Source organism: Anopheles merus, chromosome 2L (assembly GCF_017562075.2).
Source record: "Anopheles merus strain MAF chromosome 2L, AmerM5.1, whole genome shotgun sequence".
NCBI lineage: Eukaryota > Metazoa > Arthropoda > Insecta > Diptera > Culicidae > Anopheles > Anopheles merus.
Genome location: NC_054083.1, coordinates 23409964 through 23433309, shown reverse-complemented (window position 1 = coordinate 23433309; position 23346 = coordinate 23409964). Strand labels below are relative to the sequence as shown.

General features: G+C 46.5%; 3 protein-coding genes across 9 annotated transcripts in view; 1 reads left to right on the top strand and 2 right to left on the bottom strand.

The window, feature by feature from the left end:
- Positions 1 to 4150: 4150 nt before the first annotated feature.
- LOC121594191 (cytoplasmic tRNA 2-thiolation protein 2) lies at positions 4151 to 5655 on the bottom strand. Its single transcript, XM_041917232.1, has one exon. The coding sequence runs from the start codon at positions 5546 to 5548 to the stop codon at positions 4196 to 4198; it is 1353 nt and encodes a 450-aa protein (XP_041773166.1). The 5' UTR covers positions 5549 to 5655; the 3' UTR covers positions 4151 to 4195.
- Positions 5656 to 5708: 53 nt separating this feature from the next.
- Positions 5709 to 7120, top strand: LOC121594192 (probable malonyl-CoA-acyl carrier protein transacylase, mitochondrial). Its single transcript, XM_041917233.1, has 2 exons — positions 5709 to 5745; positions 5819 to 7120. Exon 2 carries the CDS (start codon positions 5852 to 5854, stop codon positions 7043 to 7045), a length of 1194 nt encoding a protein of 397 aa, XP_041773167.1. The 5' UTR covers positions 5709 to 5745; positions 5819 to 5851; the 3' UTR covers positions 7046 to 7120.
- A 1006-nt stretch (positions 7121 to 8126) lies between these two features.
- Positions 8127 to 23346, bottom strand: part of LOC121594190 (ankyrin repeat domain-containing protein 11) — a 38328-nt gene continuing 23108 nt past the window's right edge. For 6 of the 7 annotated variants that reach the window (XM_041917226.1, XM_041917224.1, XM_041917228.1 and 3 more), the window contains 2 exons: positions 10081 to 11332; positions 8127 to 10013 (listed from right to left, as the gene is read on the bottom strand). In XM_041917226.1, coding sequence (XP_041773160.1) covers positions 8351 to 10013; positions 10081 to 11332 — 2915 coding nt within the window. In that variant the 3' untranslated portion in view covers positions 8127 to 8350. The remainder of the gene's footprint in view (positions 10014 to 10080; positions 11333 to 23346) is intronic. The other variant, XM_041917227.1, reaches the window with a different exon arrangement.

Here is a 23346-nt window from a genome sequence, read left to right as displayed (position 1 = left end):
TACTGTGCGATTGAGCAAGTATCTTCACGGCTCAGGCGATTGTTCATGCGTACATGGCGCCAACTACAGTGGCTCACTTAATTGATTGTACACAAACATTCAAAATTCAAAACATGCAAAAAAATTAAAAGATACATATGTGATTATGTTGACGAATACAATACTATAGCAGTGAAAATTTGATTTTCATAACATAACTAACTTTGGACAATGTGAGTTCCGCAAAAGTTATAGAGTAAAAGAGACAGAGTATGTGGAGTAAATTAACAAAATAATCAATCAATCGGCTTCGAATCGTGGTGTTTTTCAACATTTTGGATAAATAACACATACTTAATGGAATGTTATAGTGATATTTTCTTTGTAATAATGCTTCTTTTTAAGAACTCAATCGATACTCAGACACTTAATACTTGAGAACTGGTCACAATATTTGCAAAAAAAGAAAATCTACGAAACAGTCGAGTGTACCATCATTTTAGTGCGTCACTGTGTAATAAACACTTTACGCATTTGATAAGATTATTGCTCATGCGCAAGTGCCTGCGTGTTCCCATTGATTGTTAGTTGTTTTTTTTTTTAATATAACCGGAGCTACGCAGACTACGCGGAATACACAGACAGGAATACCATTACCTACCGCACGAAAGAATCGCCGGGAGTAAAATCAATTATGTTTGGAATAGATCTGTATTATATGGTGGTTAACAGAAACTGTTTTTTTTGTTAATGTTCTAAAATACCAATGCTTATGTATATAATACCACGCACATATGTCGCAGGTTATTGTTTTTATAAAAATCTCCATAATTTGTGACGCCTAATGGTTTTCAAAACTTCTGTTGTTTTTTTTAACCGACTAGTTAATTTGGCCCGGTTACAGGGTTATGCAAGATAAAATTTGGGGTATATAATAATTCTTAGGTTATTATGCGTGTAACAGATTAAAAAAAAACAACGCAAACTCCATGTTCATATGGGACTAATCCCGATCCCATTAAAATTTTATAGAACTTATTCTGGTGCCGGAACTGATTCCATTCCGGTATAGGTGTTAGAATTTGTCATGAACCTGATTCTGAAATTGATCATAACCCCTTACTGGTCCTTTCACAGATCCTGATACCCATATCGGATTTGAACTATATCTTGACCGTATAGGGTAAACGTACCTATCGTACCGTACCGTACGTAGTGGTTGTAGTACCAATAGGTACGTGGTATGGCTAGTATGGTATGGCTCTAAAATGTGCTCCATACGACAATTTAAGTGTAATCAAGTTATTTACGTAAGGTACACTAAATAGGCATGTTCCAATAGTGGTCATAGTTATACAATTAGTAAAAACAGGACACTGTAGATTTTTTTCTGGGATATTGTTAACATTTCATATTGTTTTCACAAAAATAAGCAACAGAAATGAGTTACATTTAAGTAATCTACCAAAAAAGCCAAATTTCGCATATCCAATTAAGTCTACAATCGCTATACCGTTTTTTAAAAACATGTTCCATTTGCTATGTGTTAAAATTTTCACTTCCTGACTCTTTAAATCTATTAAAGCACATCTGTACCCCTACACATTGCACCACTATCGATACATTTACCCTACCGGTACTGAAATTGTACATAAACCGGTATAATGGCTCCAAAAACCGTACCGGTCTTGGAATTGATCGCGAACCCACACCAGAATCTACACTGAACCCATAACGATCCTGAAACTGATCCTGACCGCATGCAGATCCTGCAACATATACATACCTTTCGGTACTGGAAGTGAACTCCATACTGATCCTTTAACTGATTAAGAATCCATATCAGTCATGGAACAGATCCTGATTCCGGGCCCTGATACTGCTTCCTTTTATATTTCGAGACCTGAATGGTACCTGAATCTGACTAACTAATGGAACCATCCAGTCCAGTTTTCTTATTTCTTTTTCTTGTTGGATCGAGGAGTCCCGTGGTACTATCGTCAACTCGGTCGTCTTAACAACATGCCCATCCCATGGACCGTCACTCTTAGCAAGGATTGACTATCCTTCTAAGTGGTATCAAAAGCCTGTATAGGCCGGCATGACCCGTTACTCCTTAAAGTAGGTTATTTGTTTCAGTTACTTTTTTGTATGAATGTTCTCCCTACGTTTTCATGTATACGGATCCAGTTCTTTGGACCGCTTATTGAACTTTACTTACACGTCGAAGAAGACATTATTTAGCTATGCTTAAACCAAAAATTAGGCCCATGTATGGAAAAATCTTGAGAGACCACGCAAAACGTTCAATTATTCAATTCTGACTGTAATTTATATCATTTTTCTCCATACATTTTAAAACACTAAAAACTAAGTCGGCGCTGCGTTTTCTATAGTCGATGTGGTTCCCATTGTATGGATGTAAAATAAGCAAAAAGCATCAAAGCTGTCGTTGGAAAGTAACGCTGATCCGCCTTTACTAGAATTTTATAATAGAGATAATAGAGATAATAGAGATATGGGAATCGATAAATCCTGATCAGGTCGTTTATGAGTTAGAACATAATCAAGCTTCACTTGTTTCTTTGCTAGCGCACCATAGACAAATGCTTGGCGATTAACCATGACAATTACTCACTAGTTATCGCATTAGGTTTGCTTCACATCAATTTTGCAATATTCTGATCGTATATTTAAAAATTTTCAACAACTTTCTAGCCATTAAGCTCTGGATGTTTTTGAAATCTCACAAAATGGTTTAATATTATCTGGATCTTTTCTCAATTATTCTCATTCCAATTTATTAACTACGCCACCAATGCTCCAATATTACCTGCAATACGCTTTTCATACAGATGTCTCGGGTGATTGTAACAAATTATTGATTCGCGATCGCATATGCAGATGGTTGGTTGGTTGTTTTGTTTATAAAGACTTTGAGTCTCGCGACTACATTCGTCTCTCGTGTTGGTAGATGCTGCTGACCTTTCATGAACATCTCGCTTTTGTTGTATTCCGTATGTCTGGTTGTTTATGCTTATACTCATCTCTTGATGGGGGGTCCACTTCGAAATTGTCCCAGATGGTTGCATATTCCATATGGTTTCTATTTGCTTGATAGATAGGGGCTTCTGGGGTAATTCGCAACACTGAAGGAACATTGATTTTATGTTTCTTTATGAAACTTGTCAACAATTGTTGATTTTATCACTTAATATGGTTTTAATTTGTTTAAAAAACAGGACGTTTTTCCTAACGACGCACCACGGCAATGGCGAACACGCACTGACTGGTGCATTCTGACCCGATCTACTGAGTGCATTATGTGCCCGTTCATAGTTGAAAACATTTTCGATTAAAATGCGAGTAAGTCTATCTACTTATCGAAACATGTATGTGCGGTTTGAAGATCTGATTTTAAAATAACGGGTTTTGGACTTTTATCCCTTATCGGAGTGGTAATTTTAACAAATGGAATTTTGTTTTGATATAATCAATATGTGCCCAAACCGATGAAGTTTTGTTAATTAATTAATTAATTAATTAATTTATTTATTTATTTATTTTGGTAATTTATAGCTTTTCCGTGCATGCTGAGCTGTATAACTCTCAGAACGACCATGTTTTAGTTCGCTCTTGACTGCTGATTACTACTTTCGCGACCAAAATACGTTACTCATAGGAAATCAGGAATGGTAGGGCTTTGCTGGCATATTACCCCAGCATCCCTTACAGTGTGGTTTCAATTACTTTGTTGCGAGTACCTTCATCAAGATCTTGAGCGTCTTGGTCACCTCCTGTGTTCGGTAAAGATGCATAGAACCACCTCGGCAATTTGATTACATTGTTGCTACTGTACTTTTTTACTCAAGTGATGTGTTTTATTTATAAACTGTTAATCATTTGAACAATATCATAACCATTGAGTGATCCTCGGCTCTCTTCACAAAATACGTTTGAAGAGATTTCTTCTAACTATCAGTGTAATGTACATTTCTTCACGGTGAGTTTACGTGGATTTAACTTTACCAGCATTTTGAACTGATTTTAACAGTTGGCGGCTTTGGCGATAGCCAAAGAGTTAGGAAGCTGAACACTGTTTTCTTCAGGATATATTCACATTATATTTATAAAAAATAAAAAAAACCATCAACCAAATCAATATTCTCTCTTTTCCACAACATAGTGCGTTTATTATATGATCATCTCATAATTATTAATTAAAATCTTCAAAAATATTCCTACACCCATGGCAAAGCTGCTTCATATGCACGCGCTCTTCGCCCTGGTCGTCTTCACCGTTTACCGCACGTTCCGCATCCAGTTCCATTTGTTTGGACTTTAGCAAAATATCCTCATGGCTGCAGGCGGCATTAATCCGAGATGAAACGAGGCGCGAATATTCGGTAGCAAACAGCGTTTTCGATCCTCGATAGTCTAAGGCAGCACCGCAGAAACGGCAACACTCCCCCGACGGCCGATCGTCCAATGTGAGCGTTCTGTCAAACAGGGCAAGAAAATCCTCGCTTTCGTCCTGCCGTTCCGATGTTCCATCACCGACGGCGGGACCGTTTCGTGCTGCTTTCGGTGCGTCCAATTTATCACCGGTTCGGTACACGGTCGATACCGTCGACGGGAAGCTTTGCATCAGATTGTCGATAAACTTGGCGGTCAAATTCTGCAAGCTTGGCTTATCCTCGAAGTGTTTGGCGGGCGAGTAGGACAGCAATGGTTGCTCGCTGTACTGCAAATAGTTGCTAACCTCGTCCGGATTGAGGTCGCGTATTGGTCGTACCAGCTTCACCGTATCATCGCGATCATCACAGAAGGCTACATCCTGCGCTAGGGAGCATCCACGACCAAGAGCCACATTCGATAGTAGCGTTTTGGCCAGATCAACCCCAATATCGGACAGGAAGACGTAGGCACACTGGAGGGCATGGCCGATTTGACGATACGTTTGTTTGCGCACCTGCTCTAGTAGATCCTGCTTGGACGAAACCGATCGGACCGCATTCAGTACCTGCAGCAGTCGCGCTTCATCTTGCTCGAAACTGGCCGGTGAAAAGGCGCCATCAAACGTAATGGCAACGTGCCGCGAAGAACCACACACGGTATAGTACGCCGGGAAGCTCTCGAACTGCTTGAACACCTGTAATCGCTCCGCCAGCTGTCGTAATCTTGCCTCCGCTGTGTTTCCAACGAAATCGTCATCGACGTACAGCAGGACCGGTACTATCCGTAGCTGCTTGAACGCATCCTGCTCCAGCCCGAACCGTACCATATCGAGGAGGGTCACGTTCGCCGGCTCTCCGGTAAGGATGATGAGCACTCGCGATCCACGGCGCACGATTTTTGTGGAACCCAGCGAAGCCCGAAACTTGTGCCGCACGTAGTTGAGAAAGCAAACCCGACACTGCGGTTCCTTCTGGTTGAGCTTCAAAACGGCCTGCTCGGTGTTGCACTTGCGGCACAGCTCATTACCGCCCAGCTCCGGCTGCGGTGTGTCCTCCTTCATGGCGTGTGCACCGCCCTCGTCACCAAAGTCATCCTCCACGATACTGCACATGCTGGCCGGCAAGCGTCTAAAACCGAGAAACAATACTGTATAAATTCCTCTTTTCCGTTCTAACTTTGCACAAGGTGGGATAATTTCTCGTTGGCGAACGGCGAAACGTAAACAACAACAAACCGCATGCTGCTGGCTGTCACTATGACAGCGCACTCGACGACTGTCAAGCGGGGTCCGGGTTTATTGTAAACAAAGTGCGTTCAAAAGCCGGCCTGGGGACAAAAAAAGAATTCCTTTGCTCAAGGATAATTTTCGTGTTTTTTACAGTTTCTTAGTTTGAATACTCACCCAATTCTCGCCATGCTGTTTCGTGCATTTCATCGCAAACTCCACCGGACGTTGCGTCTGCTCGGGACGGACGCAAAACTCCCGCCCGTAGTTGGCACGGAAAAGGTGAAGGAACTGTTGGAAAATGCGGCCACCTTCGACGATATTAAACCGTCCGGCGGGGGGACGGACAGCGAGTGGGCCACCCTTCCGTACGTGGCCGGCACGTACATTAGCCGCGATCAGTCGAAAAAAGCGAACCGACCAAAGATTGACCCGCGGGAAACGAACGTCATCCTCTTCCCGGGCCAGGGCACCCAGTACGTCGGCATGGGCTCGAAGCTGCTCAAGTACCCTGGGGCGCGTGACATTTTCGCCCTCGCCAACGAGGTGCTCGGGTACGATCTGCTCAAGATCTGCATCGAGGGACCGAAGAGCAAGCTCGACCAAACGAAGTACTGCCAGCCGGCCGTCATGGTAACGTCCCTAGCCGCGCTCGAACAGTTGCGCGAGGAGCGCCCGAACGCGATCGAGAACTGCTTCGCGACGGCCGGCTTTAGCTTGGGCGAGCTGACCGCGCTCGTGTTTGCCGGTGCGATACCCTTCGACAAGGGCCTGCGGTTGGTGCAGATCCGGGCGGAAGCGATGCAGCTCGCGAGCCAGCAGGCAAAGGGCGCAATGGCGACGGTACTGTTCGGTGCGGACGGACGCATTGGTGAGGCGTGCAAGGAAGCACTGAACTGGTGCATCGAGAAGGGTATCGAAGGGCCGGACTGTCGGGTGGCGAACTATCTGTACCCCGGGTGTAAGGTGCTGGCGGGTAACGAGGAAGCGTTACGCTTTCTCGAGGCGAACGCGAAACGGTTCAACATACGGCGCATCAAACGGCTACCGGTTAGTGGTGCCTTCCACACGGAGCTGATGCAGCCGGCGGTGGAACCGTTTGCGGCGGCACTGAAGAAGATCCGCATCGAGGATCCGATCATCAGCGTGCACTCGAACGTGGACGGGAAGTGTTACAAGAGCGCCGGGCACATTGTGGGCCAGCTGCCGAAGCAGATCGTGCGGCCGGTCAAGTGGGAGCAAACGTTGCACATCATGTACGAGCGGAAGCAGGGCGAACACTTCCCACGGACGTTTGAGTGTGGACCGGGGCGGGGGTTGAAAGCGATCCTGAAGCAGGTCAATGCGAAGGCTTGGGACACGACGCTGAATGTGGAGGCGTAATCGGAGGCAACTCGATTGGGTGGGGATTGGAGTAGAGTTTAGGTTGATAGTGAAATAAAAAGGTGTACAAAATCACCTCATGGGATGTCCTTGTTTGGCTTTAAAATATACAATCACAGAGGAACGAGGAAGAAACGTCCCAAACGAAGAGGACCGTTCCGGATCAACCACCGAACAGGTCTTCACTATGCGGCAGATATTGGAGAACATGGCTGAATACAGACACGACACATACCATCTCTTGATTGACTTTAAAGCCGCATATGATAGCATAGCCAGGGTAAAACTGTACGACGCTATGAGCTCTTTTGGAATCCCGGCCAAACTGATAAGGCTAGTTAGAATGACTATGACCAACGTCACTTGACAGGTAAAGGTGGATGAAAATCTCTCAGGGCTTTTTACTACCACCAAAGGTCTGCGCCCGGGGGACGGGCTTTCCTGTCTCCTATTTAACTTGGCGCTAGAGAGAGCCATCCGTGACTCGAGGGTGGAGTCGTAGTCTATACTATCTTCAATAAGTCAATCCAGATCCTGGCATATGCTGATGATACATTACATCATTGGTATGCGGCTCTCCTATGTAGCAGAAGCCTACCAAGGGATCGAGCAGGCGGCAGAGAACCTCGGATTGCAGATAAACGAGGCAAAGACCAAACTGATGGTGGCAACATCTGCGGACCTACCAATAAATAATCAGAACTTACGTGACGTACAGATAGGTGAACGCACTTTTGAAGTCGTCCCAGAATTCATCTATCTTGGGTCAAAGGTCAAAGGAGGAGCTCACTGTCGTGCAGCGTATCAAGCTCGCCAGGCTCCGGTGGGCTGGCCATGTTGTACGCATGGAAACGGACGACCCAGCCCGTAAAGTCTTTTTAGGCCGTCCACAAGGACAGAGGAGGCGTGGTAGGCCCAAACTGAGATGGCAAGATGGCGTGTAGGCGTCCGCCATTAAAGACGGGATAACGGTCTGACAGACGAATGGAGGAGACCGTGAGCGGTTTCGAACACTCCTGAGGCAGGCCAAGACCGCAAAGCGTTTGTTGCGCCGGATAAGTAAGTAAGAGCAACGAGGGAATAATTTTAATACTTTTATTCCGGTATCTGATTACATGCTAAGTACATATATTTACACCAACAATCGTCTTACGGTCTTCCACGTGATTTAAAAAAAGAAATACATCCTTTACCGATCTGCATCACCTCCATGCGCAATTCTGCGTAAATAAAAAAAAACGCACGCTGGTGTTCCGCAAAAGCAAACAAAAAGAAAATGCGCAACGCTTGGGCGCACCTATCTCTCTACGCCGGCAGCAGATCGAAATCGTCGTTCACGTTCACCATCGGCACGTACGTCTCGTCGATGAACGGTTTCGCCTTAAACTCGCACAGCAGATGCTCCTTCATCTTCCACTCCCAGTCCATCTTCTGCACCGCGTGCAAGCTTTCCGCCTCGTTGTGGTGGCGCAGCAGCATCGCCTCCTTGATCTTCTCCCACTTGTCGTCCACGTCCTGCAGCCAGCTCAAGAACAGCCGCCCATTGTACCGGCTGCGCGCGTTCCGATCCTTTTCCTCCTGCTCGGGCGTGATGATGTTGTACACCTCCTCGTCCTTCAGGATGGTGCAGACGGAGAACGGGAGCGACTGGTTCGCGAGCGCCCGGGCCGCCCGCCCGTGTACCCGCAGTATCTCCTGCTCGACCGCCAGCACCAGCTTCTCCTTCTCGACGATGTGCTGCATGCGCAGCTTGTGGCGCTCCTTCTCCTGCGCCTGGAACATCTCCTTCAGCGAGGGTGGCAGCGTGGCCGGCACCTGGACGTTCGGTTCGGTCGGCGTTTTGCCGGCCAGCGCATACGTGCACCGGTTCATCAGGTAGTCCTTGAAGCCCTGCGGCGGTTTCGGCTGCACCGGGAACAAGCTCTTCTGGCGCCGCTCGATCTGCTTGCGGATGTTCAGATACATCTGGTAGCAGTTCGTGATCGGCTGATCGTGCGGATGGACGTCGGGCGTTTCTTCGCGCGTTTCCTTCTTGTCCTCGCTCGCCGTCGCACCCGCACCGGAGGTGGTGGAGGAGGAGGAGGATGAGGAAGCGGAGGAGCCCGCTGAACCGGCGGGAGCGGTGCCGGAATTGCCGCCTGCACCGGTCGCATTGCTGCCGGCCGCCGCACCGGACGACGCAGCAGCGGCGGATTGGTCTTTGTTCGTTTTGATTTTCCGCTTGCGCGGATGGACGGACGATTCCGAGTTGGAGGAAGAGGACGAGGAGGAGGACGATGAGGATGAGTTGTTGTTTTGTGTCGCGCCCGTGCCGGACGATCCTGTTCCATTGCTGCCTGCAGACGATTGTCCACCGGTTGAGGCCGCTCCTGATGCTCCTCCACCCGATCCATCGCTCCGGCCTGTGGAGTTGGAGGACGAACCGGTTCCATTTGTTCCACCGCCCGTTCCGGTTCCAGTGGAGCTTTCGTTTGATCCACCATTACCCGTCCCCGATCCTCCCGTGGAACCAGTCACGTTGGTGGGGCTTTTTGGATTGCCGCCCGTTCCCGTGCCACCAGTCGATGAGCCATTGTCACTCTCTCCTGCTGCTGTCGAACCTCCCGCCGGACTGTTTGTCTGCGTCGAACGACCTCCTCCTTCACCGGCACCACCGGACGTGCCTCCTCCACCACCCCGCTCCGTTCCATCACAACCCCCGCTGGACATCGGCGAGGGTGAACCACTGTTGCCCTGCTGCTGCATCTGCGGCGACGAATTGTTCGACCGATCGACACCGGACGTGTTGCCATCCTTGGCGGAGCTGTTGCTATTGCCGCCACGGTGCGAGCTGCGCAACACGCGCTGCTGCGTCCGCTCATCCTTGCTTGTGCCGCTCTGGGAGGGATTTTTCTCGTCCGAGCTTTTCGAATCTGCCGGGCTAGCGCTGCGGGACGATGTGCTTTCCTTATCCGCCGTCGAATCGTTGCTGCAAAATAGGAAAATAAGCGTGATTAGAATGCCTTCCCACAACGTTACATCCAAAACCGCCTTACCTGTTCGAGGACGCCACCACGTACGGCAGCGCGGCATGGTTGCGCGTCGACGCGTTCTTCCCGTTGCGCGTGTTGCCACCGACCTCCGCGTCGCCGGCGGCACTCTGCTGCGGAATGACGATCTTGAGCGGCGGCACCTTGGGACCGCTGAAGCTGCCCCCAAACCCACCCTCACCGCCCCCCTTCCCATTGCCGCCGTCCTCGGCACCGCCCATCAGGGTGCTTTCCCCGTCGCTGTCATTGCTGCTGCTCGTACCGGACGATCCACCCTTGCCCGTGGCCGACGATCCACTGGCCGCCGTTCCCCCGATCGATCCAGCCGAACCACCGGAACCGGTGACGTTTGTACCTGCCGCTGCCCCGCTTGCCATACTGCTTGCACCCCCGGCGCCAACACTTCCCTGGGACGGTTTGGGGCTTGCGCAGGGACTCTTCCGATCCAGCGCACCCTTCGCTGACAGTCCGAGCGTTTTTGCCGACACTACACCGCCCGCCGCCTTGCCACCCTTCTCCTGGCGGGGCGTAGAGCCTCGGCTACCACCCGTGCCCGATTTGCCCCCGGACAGGCTGCCGGAGGACGATGTGTCCTTTCCCGCACCACTGCCGACGCCACCGAGCCCTCCCAGCGGGTCAGCATCTTTGCGCTTTTTGCGCTTCGTTTCATCCTCGTTCGTTAGGCCGCCGTCATCGCCGCCATCGTTAAGCTCGGAAAAGGGTCGCTTCGGTACACCGGAAGAGGAGGAAAGGCTGCCACCGCTGCCAGGCCCATGATCCGTACCGCCACTGCCCGAACCATCCTTCTGCTTATCGTCCGCTGCGTGATGATGGCCCAGCGCTAGCGGATCATCCCGCGACGAGCCACCGTGATGATGGTCATGCGTGTCGTGATGGTGTGCCCCGTCGCCCGTCTTATCGCCCGATCCTTTCTTGCCGCCGCCGCCGCCACTAACCTCCTTCTCGTCGCTCGAACTCGAGCTGGAATCTTTCGGGGTGGATTTAAATTCGTAAATATCGTCCTCGTCCTTATCCTTCGCGCTGGCGCTACCGCCCAAACCCACATGCTCACCGGCATGGTCATTGTCCTGGTGGGTGTTACCCATCGTGTTGCTGCTGCTGTTGCTGCTGTTGCTATTGCTGTTTCCGTGCGTTCGCTTGCCGGAACCGGGTCCACCGCCACTGCTGCCGGTGTCGGCGGACGAGTTGGCCGACTTCTTCATATGCGGCCCGTGGTGCCGGGAGGAGACGGCATTGTCTGGTGAAGAGAGGAACGAAATCAAAGATTAATAAAAGTCTTGAATGTGTGGGGTTTTATGGACCACACCACCAAGCGTAAAAGCGTTCTGTAATGCGGCGACGGATATTTCTGTAATAAACTTTTGCATGCCAACCCGACCGACCGACGGATCTCGTTCGCCCCGTCTTCAAGATGCTGATATGGGCTTTAGCGCTCGGTGAACCTTTATCGCTAAATACTATTTGCTTTCCCTTCCCGTATTTTTTTGCAACAACCGATAGCGTTTCTCTTGGTTGGTGGAGAATTATTTACACACGCAAACAAACCAACAACAAAACACGGCTACACCAACTCCCAGCCGGCTCCGGCAAAATAAAACAACATTATTCTCTGACTCATGGCACATGGCGTTGCGTGAACATACACACGCAAACACATACACACACAGCCGGAGTGATATCCTCCGTAATAAGTAATGAGGGCAGGCAAACAATCCAAGCAAACGGCGGCAACAGCCAGCAGGGACACCAAAGCCACCACGTGACGAACGCAGCGCGGCGGTGGCAAAGAAAACCGCCAAACTCTTCGCTAACTCCCACCTCCTCTCTCGCTCTCTTTCTATCACGATATAATAACCAACAAACCCGGGGATGAAGCGATAATATTTGTTCTATTTTAGCCGTTTTGCTTTTACACCGACACACTGCCGACGCCACAACGGGCGAGCAAGAAGAAAGAGAGAAGCTTCGACAAGTGAGTTCAAGGGAGGGTAGGGGGTGGAGTTCGATGGCCCCATCCTCGAGTCCCATCGGGGGGTAGAGGAAGAAGGGGAAGTGGATCGAGATCGAAGGAAAATATTTAATGTTGCTTGCTCGTCGCGCCACCAACGCGCGCGGCCCTCAGCTAGCGGAGATCTTTGCGTGAGGGTCGTCGTCGGCGTGGTTGTTCCCCAGTCTGCTCTTCTTGAGATACGCCGCTTTATCCCCGGCGGGTGGTGGTGGCCGCCTCTCTGTTTAATGATATCGACAATCGATGATGAGCTACGTTTTTGTGTGTGTGTTAGTGTTAGTTTTATGTTCAGAGTGGCCCAATATACGGTGCCAATCTCAGTGCAGAGAGAGAAAGAGGCGTGTTTAGTGTTTGCCTTCATTAAATGCATCATCAAAATGATGGTGATATTGGTTCATAGCGTAGTAAAAAGGTTATGATAGAGGCCGGTCAAAACGTTCTAATGGCAGGGATGTATCCAAGTTGGACCTAGCAGGATGGATGACCATTCCATGATCTCCCTTTCGAAAGGACACAGAGACACGGCCACACTATTCATTTCGTTCACTGTTTTATGTTGCTTATTATAATAAATAGTTCCTTGTTGATTGGTAAAAAACACGTTTCTCAGACAACACAGGCAACAGACACGCCAATAAACACGCATCCTCATAAATCATCGTTTTATGTTTTTGTTTTGTTTTGCAAAATGCGTCTCTGAAGCTGTCTCAAAAACGTTTGTGCTGTGTGGCTAGCAGTAGTTGCGCACATACTGCTTAAAAAATTTGGAATGTGTTTTTTTTTGGGTTTAAGGCAGATCTTTAAAGTGTCTTGAACTCGTTTGCAAAGAAATGCCAAAAACACCCAAGGACCACCGTGAAGGAGAGCTGCGCACAGTTTCTCTGTTCTGAGCATAGCACAGCATGCTCGACCTGCGCTTTACTACCCCTTCTACACTCTGGTTTATGTGTTCTTGGCTATATTGAACTGCTGTATTGGAAACTATTCGCTGCAACGTTACAGTCCCGAGAAGGCTCATAAAACCGAGAGACAGACACACAGCATATATGCATGTTAAGCTTCTTTTTTTTTTACTGCCATTCATCCTTCAAACACTCATCACTGCCTTCCATGCGCAGGCTCCAAGGATCAGTGCAACCACGGATCAGCTCCCACGGAGTCCAGAGGGAGAATATGCAAGCATTGCCGCGGGGTCTTCGCCGGTAAAATTTTACGACCACGTGGAGAGCAGTAGTTGGTTCGCTTCATGCACATTGCCCTAGCAACTCTGCTGTTTCTGCAAACGGTACGAGAGGCACGGTGCGTTTCCATGGCCAACTATTCGATTCGGTTTTAAACGCAAACCACCGTTTTATTGCCTTTTTTAACCGTCTTGGTCGCCACAGAGCGCGCATTGCCGTCGCCATGCGTAAAACCGTTTCTTGGCTGTTCTCAGTGAAGGGGGGAAAGTGACAACAAGAAAAATGTAAGACTTGAGACGAACTAACGAAAGGATAACAAATGTATGTTCCAGGAAGCTCGTCTGTGCATGTGAGCCGATTTTCCTCTGCAAAAGCATATTATTTTCTAGCAATAACATCACCGAACCAAGGCCAACTTGGATTGGATTTGGACTTCTGAGATGTTGATGGTTTCCCAACAAACCAAGGACATTTCAAGGGGTTTAACGATCTTCCTCCTTTGTGCGAAACACCACCACTGCAATGCTCCTGCCTCATTTTCTATTTGATGGTTGTATGTAATTTCAGAACAAATTTAAATTTAAATTGGAATATTTTTAAGCTCCTCGCAATAGCAATATAATCGGCCGCTTGTGCAGTATCAATCGATTTTTAACGATCGGTTTTTGTGCATCAGTCGGCGGGGAGATCGTTTCGGCAAAATCATAAGCAAAGGCTTGATTAGAGCACGATTTCTACAGATTTATAGCTCTCCAGAGATTGGCAACATCATAACTTCGGTCATATAGTTTATGAGACTCGCTCGGTCGCAATTAATCGATTGCGTTTCGTGTGAGAATCGACATTGGAGAATACGGATATGCAGCACGCCCATCTGTGCATGTTCTGGTGCATTTTTATTGCACCTCATCGTGTGTTGTTGTGTGTGACTGATAAGCTTAAGGCTTCTCTGTCTCCTGTCCGCTCAATGCAGCTCCATTTAGTCCTTCTTAATAAAAAAAGGCAAAATCCAAAACCGACCCTTAGGTTGTTCGCCTTTCGGAACATGCACACATCGTTCGCGCACAAATTATCCATCCAACACTGGACAATAACTTCTCTCTCACACACACGGGTCTGTCCGTCCATCTAACTGCAGAAAGGCATGGAACGATATTAAGCAGCGCAAATGAAATTCACCGCGTGCAGTAAAAATGAGTTAGAGAGCCTTTGGAGTTGCACCGAAAGAGGAGTTTGGATTTATGATGCTAGTAGGACCCATCATTCGGGCACCATCATCAACACCACTGCCGAGGAGGACAACGACGGCGACGGCGACCATATATCCATCTCCACCACGTACAGCTATGGAAGCAGAACTAATAATTTAATTTCATTTTATGGTGGACGGCTGGCTATCCATCCAGCAATACCGCCGTGCGCTCTCGGATTTGCATAACGCTATTTTATGGGTTTTAAACTGTTCGAGCTTTTCAATATAGGTAAAAACTTTGACATGGCGGTACGCTAGAGTGTGAATTTTTTGTGCGCAACCAAGCTGGGGCGAGTTTTGAAGCGATTTTTGGGAGGACTTTGGCAAAGCTAAGATATCTTCTGAGATATGTTAGAGGTATCATTGGAAATGACGTCACAAATGTCTACTAATGACGATGGCTAGGACATATCTCGCCAAAATCTTCCAATGGCCTCAAGATGTTACGACCCATTCCAAATAACTGTCATGATCGTTTAACGCACAAGGATGAACGAGATAAAGGCCATTTACTTTGAATTTGTACCACGGCGAGCTTTCACAATAGCTTCCAAGGATTGGCTATCACAATTTCACAATAGCTTCCAGGGACTGTTGGCTGCTGTCATTTGCAAATCTTATACATCCAACCTTGCCAACAACTCCAATTAGACAAGAGCAAATGAATTTACCTTTAACTATCGTTCGGACCATTGCCTATCATTTCCATCACAGTCTCAAATAACAAGCGCCAGAGGAAGACATTTCCCATTCCACGATAACAACTTCCCCGGAGACTCTTCGTGCCATAGATATCATGGAGGGGTGTATGCGTCGGACAGGAAACGAGCAGTACGCACCTCGTAGTTACCCTTCGCACACCAACGCATTTCATTTCACTCGTAACCATAACAATTAGAAATTCCTTGGAAAAATACGTTGTTCGGCGCCAATCGGTCGCTCGGTCGCAATTGCCGTGAATCATCATCGTCGTACGGCATACAAGTACTCGTAAGTAAGTCGATTCGTTCATTTGAAAGCCAGCCCGCAAACGATTGTTGGTCGCATTAGCCTGCAACGACGGATGTGCAACAGACACACCAAGACACCCCTCCGCGCCGCAAGAGCGCTACGAAATGTAAACAGTGAGAAATGTTGAATTAAAACATAAATATCATGAAGAGACACATAAACCTCGACATCGAGAGCAATAGTACAGGAGGTTGCGGGGACGTCGACGGCGGTTTGGTAAAGAAAAAAGAAATTGAAAACGATCGCTAAGCACATAATCATTAGAGTAAACCACCACCACCACCACCATCACCACTTCTCTCGTCCTGACTTTGTGGCGTTCTTCCCATGCTCGATGATGATGCCCTTTGCACAATTAGTGTACACAGAAAAGAAGAAGACGAAAAAAGAGCGCCACAAAAGTAAACAAACACAGTGGAAGTTCCCATTTCCCCCCAACGCGAGCAGCAGTGTGAAATTATAAACCCACCATCATCACACCAACCAACCAACCCTCCCGAGGGAGGCAAAGCGCGCTATCGATGAACGGGTCTAACTGTCTGTGAGAGGGCTCAATGACACAAGAGGCCACACCACACGCCGGGTGTACACACTTGTGCCGCCCTTGCTCGTGGGGACACACCATCCAACGCTCCAGGGGGGGGGGGGGTCACCACATCGTAAGGTTTCGAATGGGGCCACCCCAGAGTGAAGGATCTTTTCGCTGCTGCTGCTGCTGCTAATTCCCACTGGAAGCTTTGTCAAACACTTTGCAGGACTGTGGAGGTTTTTTTGTTGCTGTTCCCATGTGCCACTACTGTGTCCAGCTGTGGTAGTGGCGTCAGAGTGAGCAATTTGGAAGCGCTTCTTAAGCTGTGGTCATTCACGCGATGTATTTTGTCGTCGAACGTGGGTGCTCTTTTTTGTGCCTAGTTGTGTAATTATTTTCATATTATTGGACGGTTTTTGTGTAGCCATAATTTTTTGTTCAAATTGTGGGAATACACAGTAGTGCTCTTTAGCACTGAATATGCTTTATTTAAGATGCACCCTTCTTGTGAAACATTATTAAACATCGGAAATTAAGACATCTCGCATCTTGAAGAACAATTCAATCTCAGAACAATTACGTAACCGGGACGTTTAACTTGGTTCATCGTTCATCTTGTCTTATACAAAAAAAATCTACATTCGTCCGTCAAGCATTGATGCTTAACCCCACACAAGTCAAAAGCAATATACCGTCGTCTATTTGTTTTTCGTGAAGCTCTCTCTAAGAAAAAAGGAAGGAAATCATGCCACAAAAGCTACCATTTATCCTCGTTCATCATGAAAAGTTTCCTGTTGTTCTTATCGCATTCCCTCGCATCCATTGCCGCTCCCCTTGCAGCAGGGGTTGGCAATTTTCTTCTTCTTTTGGTTCAACAACCGTTGTCGGTCAAGGCCTGCCTGCCTGTACCACTTGTGGGGTTGGCTTTCAGTGACTTTTGGATTACTCCCCAGAAGCAGGATAGTCCGGCCTACGTATGGCGGCACGGTCTATTTGGGGCTTGAACCCATGAAGGGCATGTTGTTAAGTCGTACGAGTTGACGACTGTACCACGAGACCGGCAAAGTTACAGCCCACATTTATACCAGGACTTTTGACTTGATTATGGTTAAATAGCTCAACGCATGTTTGCTGGTAATTTACAAAAAGAGCAGAATCGATTGAATAGTAAATAAGCATGTAAGCGATTTATTACATAAATATTGCAAGTTTAAGCGTTTTTGGAAGAAGATAAGCAATTAGATGCATGTGTTTGGTCATGGAATTGTTTTCAGAATGTCTGTAAACGTCAATACTTAATGTCGACTGGTCATATATGGATCAGTTAAATACGAACAAGTTTGAAATTATTTGTTATAAACTAAAATAACACGTTTTTCGCATTGAAGAATTTGTTTTAATTTATTTTCATAAATATGCATATAAAAAATGTTGGTATTTCACATCTTAATGATGACAATCGGGTTAACGTCAAATTAAGCCCAATTTTTAATACCAAACGTCTGTTTTCTTCAGTTTCTCAATTATTTACCAACATCATATAATAAATCACCAAATAAGACACCTTTCAATCGTTCAATTTGGACTACTTCTTAAAGTTTGCCAACCCCTGACCTAGAGAATGCTTAGATACCGTTTTCATTCAATGCTTCCCTACTACTTCTACTTCTACTTTTACTACCAGACCTCCCAGCTTCTCACATGCTGATGAATACACCACAACCGGCATAAAGCATGCAAATTTAAAGCAGAAAACTTTCCCAATAAAACAAAAGTATATTAAGCAAAACTTGGAGCGAACGCGTGTGTGCGCGGCGTACACTGTTGAACCGCCCACCCAACAAAAAAGGTTCGCCGACGCGTGTCCCTTTTTTGCCACGCAGCAGCCATCAGGCTCGAAAACAATTTTGGTAGTCTCCTTCTTTCCGATATTTTGGCTCTCGATAGATCATTTGCTGTGCTTCGCCCTTCCCGGCAACACCTCTTTAACCGTCAATCAATTATTCTCTCAACCCAAACACTTGTTTAACTCTCTTACTCTCTCTATATCTCTCTCTATTGGCAATCTCAGTGACAAAACACTGCACAAATATATTCCACCAAGGGTAATTCTCCTTCCCAACTACAAGGACGCGCACCATACGTTTCGAAAGCAACTCACACCAGTAGGACGATACACACGTCCCGGTTTCGTGATCTCTGGGACTGGGCGAGGGTGAGAGGGAGTGGAGAGATGGCCGGCATACCACCTCCAACCCCTCGAGGGGTGAGATTTTATGCACGGCCAGCGAATAGCGAGCGAATGGCGGCGTCGGTTGGCGATTCGCAATAAATCACACTTCATTATTATGACGCGAGCGCTTATACAGTTATATCTCTTCTGTCGCTCTCTCTATCTCTCTTCCTTTCTCTCTAGCTTTCTGTGAATTTTGCATTGTCCATGGCACTTTTAGTGAAGCAATAGTACGCTAGCAACCCCGATGGATGTTGCCTTCTTTGTTCTCGATTTTATATCCCCGTCGTACAGACACATATACACACACACCCAATTTCCTTGCCGAGTGGCATTTTTCCGAGCGCACACTGGTTGTTCGCTCTTACACGCAAAATTAATGCCCAATGGTCCGGATCGGTAGCTCTTTAGTGGGTTTTTATTAGAAATGTACACGAAAAGATATGGAGGATTACACTCAAGGCCGTTGCTCGCCGCGAGGGGTTGATCGTTTGGGTGCATAAGTAATACGATTTAGAATAATAGTATGTAGCAGTATAGACGTTGCTATCTTTAAACAAAAATCAAAATTAAACATATTTAGATAAAACCATTTTAAAAGGGGAAATAATCCATTCTTCATCGTAATGAACGGAATAGACGATGAGCTCACAATACATTGCATGAGGGCTGGTATAAATGTGTACATAACATACTGTCGTGGCTCACAATAGAAAATACTGCATGTACAGGGTTTTACAAATCAAAATTAAATGCCAGCAAAACAAATCATTTCAGTAGCTCAAGATTTAAATTAGCTGTTAAAAGCTATTGTTTCACGGTATCACGGTGTTGTTTCAGAAGCCTTTTGCATTATTTTGCAAATTCAAACACGGATTTTGAGATTATTTGATTGTAAGCAATTCTTGTATGCGTTTTAGCATTATACTTATCAAATATTACACACGCCAGGCAGGTATTGACCGACAGCGATTGTTGTGCTCAAAGAGGAAGAAGGATAGTCGTTCGCACATAGAGAAATGAGGCAATGCTGAACGACAATTTGACAATTTATCAGTCTTTTGACTTGACTCTTACTATTTTGAGTTTTATAAATCTCTTATTTATCAAAACAGACCATGTTCATTATTTATACGTAGTCCTTAGAAAACCAGTGGTCCTCGTAGGTCATGCAAAGTAAATTAAAATCTGAAGTGAAGTAGACTCGTCCACAAAACCATACCTGTGGTACTTGAATTGCTTGACTTAAAATCATAATAATTTTCAACATTTTGGCTAACATATAAAAGGTAATGTATGATCATCTTCCCTTTTAAGAGCTTACTCGATGCCGAGATAGTTATTTTATCCAATACTTATATCTTTTTCAGCCTGGTTTGAGGCCAAACTAGACAGTTGCAAAAAAACTTCGAGAAAGTGTAGTGTACTATCAATTTAATAAGTCACTCTACCTTCGGTTCAAATCCCTTTTGACCTATTTGCGCGTGTGCTAAGGACAGGACTAGGTGTCCAAAGTGTTATTTAAAACTCTTTTACACAATCAGGACAAATTTTGTATGGGTTTGTTGCCACTAAGTTTACTAACTACCAGACCAGGCACTAGCTCCCAACCACCCAACTATATAATCAACCTTTTGTGTTAGTGGGTGAAGCTTTCAAAAGGATGTAATTTATAAAAATAAAACTCCACCACTCTCGTCCACAACCCCGCAGCAGCAATATTGCTTGGCTGCTTTCCGTTTGGCCAAAGAAACAAGCGGTAAGTAATAAAAACAAACAAACCCGGTCCGGTCCCCAGACACAACCCACACCATACCACACCACCAAGCGACCGACAGTCGCAGCAGCAGCAGCAGTAGCATTCTTCCAGCCATTTTTCCCATGGGTATTTTTCCTTACAGAGCCACATATAGGCGAAATGAGGAACGGGGAAGTGGGAAAGGAATGTGTTCGCCACCCCGTGTCCGTAACGTGGCGGAACCAACAGAAGTATTGGTGGTCTTGTGTGTGAGCGGCGGCTCGATCAATGACGGTTGTTCCAAAGAGTTTGAAATGTGTAACATGATTTTTTTTTCGGTGGATATTAGTTTCTTTAAAAGACAGAGGGAGAGAGATAGCGAGTGCAAGAGCACTTTCAGCTATAACTCGGTCTGCAGAGTTTTTCGCGTCCGTCAACGGTTTCGCCTTTGAAGAGCGTTTGTGTGTGTGTATGTGTGTGTTGAGCTCGAACAACAATAAAATCGACAACAACTGGGAAGCAGCGCAACCTCCACCGAGCGTTCGAGAGGACGATCGAAGCAACCCGGAATGAGAAGAATGCAACCACCACTCGGTGCGCAAGTGCATTCGCGGTTGCATTCGCGCAAATTCGCGAGAGTGGAGAGCGAGAGACCCCCGAAGGAAACAGACCATAAACATACTCTCGGCCCCACCACCCTCACCCGCACGAGAAGCACGGGGCGGTCCAAGTGGAAGGAAGGGGGCTTGGCTAAAGTTGGTCTACTTCTATATGCTGCTTTTGTGGCGATAATAAAATGGAATTAAATGAAATCGAGACCGGAATAAATTGGCACAAAACCTCGGGTTGACGGACCCACCGTGCCAGCTCACACACAGGGTTGGGTCAGCAGCAGGACATACACATGAACACACTTTGTGTATTTTTCTGTCTATCTCTCGCGTTCTGTCTGTACCATTGCCACTTTCCACAGTACAGTCGCCCATCGAGGGTCTGTCCCTGACACGGAAAACACCATGGCTGGGCGAACTGGCAACTAAAACACAAACACACACACGCATTTGACCAACCGAAACTATCACAACACACACGCGCTGAAGAGTGTTTATTATGCTTTTCTTTTGCAACATAAAATTAAATTACAAAATATTACAGTTTTAGCACGCAGCGGAACGGAAAATCAATCAACAAAACAAACTTTCCCCCGAGTGGGAATGAAATTATCAAAACCACAGCACAACACACCGGCGAGAAAGCTAACCTACGAGGGAGAGAGGGTCTTGAGTATGGTTGACTTGACGCTTGGATGGAAAAGTTTTTACACTTGGACTGATACAACATGTAAAAAGGCACTTTCGCTGAGCAAACAAAGACCAGCAAATCAGCAGGAATAAAAATAAAATTTATTTAAAACAAAAAAAAACAAAAGTTTTAAATAATTCTGCCCAGAACGTGTTGCTAGAAACAAGGTTTTGAATTGTTTTTTTTGCTCGGCTTCAAGCAAGGCCACACTTATCAAATGTTGAACGAAATGTCGCATAATTTTGCAGTATTTAGTGCGCGTGTCACATCTAACACATTTGATTAGATTAGAGACATTAAACACATTGAAGCTAAATTAGAAATTAGCTCGTTTTAAATTATGTAAAACGAACCAGAAATCTCATAGGGCATCATTTTCATAACCCTGATTTAAATAACGGAGAGAGCTTTCGTGTACGTTTTATAGCAACAATAACAATTCCGCTAATAGAAAGAGGTGCTACCGCTCCAAATAGTCCCGCAAAACAGCAACTGGAACTGCAAGTGAGAGGGAAAAAGAGAGGATTTTGAGGAGGCGAGGAAGCAACCAGCAAAAACCACTTGACCACAGTAAAAGAGGAACAAATGGCTTCCGTCTCCGACCCGAAATGGGCTGGGGACGTAACCATCATTACAACGGCATGGGCGGCAACGGCATGATCACAGCACACGGCGACCTTACGACGACCTGGAAGAGTGGGGAAGGTAGTGCGACATGTACTATTTATCGCACTCGCCTGTGACTAAACCCACCTAACACCGCTAGCCGGCAGCTAACACCGATTGCCCTCTCTCGCTCGGTGACCCCTTGCTGCAGTCAGTCGGGTGCAGTCGGGGAGAGGAGTGCAGTTTTGCAGTCTTGATTAAACAAATATGCCACACTCTAGGTCCGCTGCATAGGTAAAGCGTCCCTGGAAGGCAATGGGAGTGAGGAGACAGAGAGATAGACCCAGGCTCTCTCTCTCGCTCTTTTTCCAGAGTTGTGTTGTGTTCCGTTTCGCGTTCGAGAACGGCCCTGTTGTCGCGCTCTGGGGGTCTGTGCTAATCCACTAACTCACGTCTCGCGTTTAAGTGTCCTCGAGAGGGGGAGGGGGGGGGGGATTGAGGTTGGAAGACAACACAACAACTGCAACTGTGTCCTCTGCGCTGCGGACACACGAACGAACTGGAGCAGCGTTGTGTTGTGCGCGATTCCCGATGACAGAAATGGAGCCTAATGGTCGCCGGTGTGACTTGGGATTTGTGGAACACATTGTGTGGCGCGCGCGCGTTCGTTTGTGTGTGATATAACCTGCAGTGATCCATGGAAAAGCGGGGGCTATCACACAGTCTGCTGATAATGTCCAGAGGCGAATGGATTAAAGATTTTACCCTTCTCGAGAAGTAGAACGGTGCATGTTCCCTCCACTGTGGTTTTGCAAACACACACACAAATTAGTGTAATGTTTGCGGTGACCTTTAGACACCTAGGCACACCGGGGTTGGCTGAAAATTGTCACAAATAATTGTGAAAGCTGCCCCCGTAACGCGTAACATCTGCAGGCATAGACGTGCATGTGGATTGCTATTGTAATATGATTACGAAAATCAATACTAATTTCAAGCGGAATGTGCACGTTTGACATATCCGCGAAGCCAACCGTAATTGCTGGCCCGATGTAACAGAAACCAATCAACCCAACTGACGCACCAAGCATTGAATTCGATTTGTTTGATCTGATCAGCATTTTGTTTAGCTATACAACAGAGCAACTGTTAATTACGTTCGTTTATTTTTAATTAAAATCATACATCTGATATTTATGATACATTGATACAATGATGGTTATTGAATATGTTCCAAGCAACCCAAAAAGGTTACAGCTACTCCATTATTTACTTTGAAATACAGAGTAACACCGAAAAACATGCATTTTGCCCAAAAAATAAATAGAAACGCTTATTATTAGGACGATCTTAGCAACGTAAAACAACAACATCGAAATGAACAGTATCAT

Bases quoted from the DNA above. Each gene is read 5' to 3' on its own strand.
- LOC121594192 (XM_041917233.1), top strand. From the start codon at position 5,852: ATGCTGTTTCGTGCATTTCATCGCAAACTCCACCGGACGTTGCGTCTG.
- LOC121594191 (XM_041917232.1), bottom strand. From the start codon at position 5,548: ATGTGCAGTATCGTGGAGGATGACTTTGGTGACGAGGGCGGTGCACAC.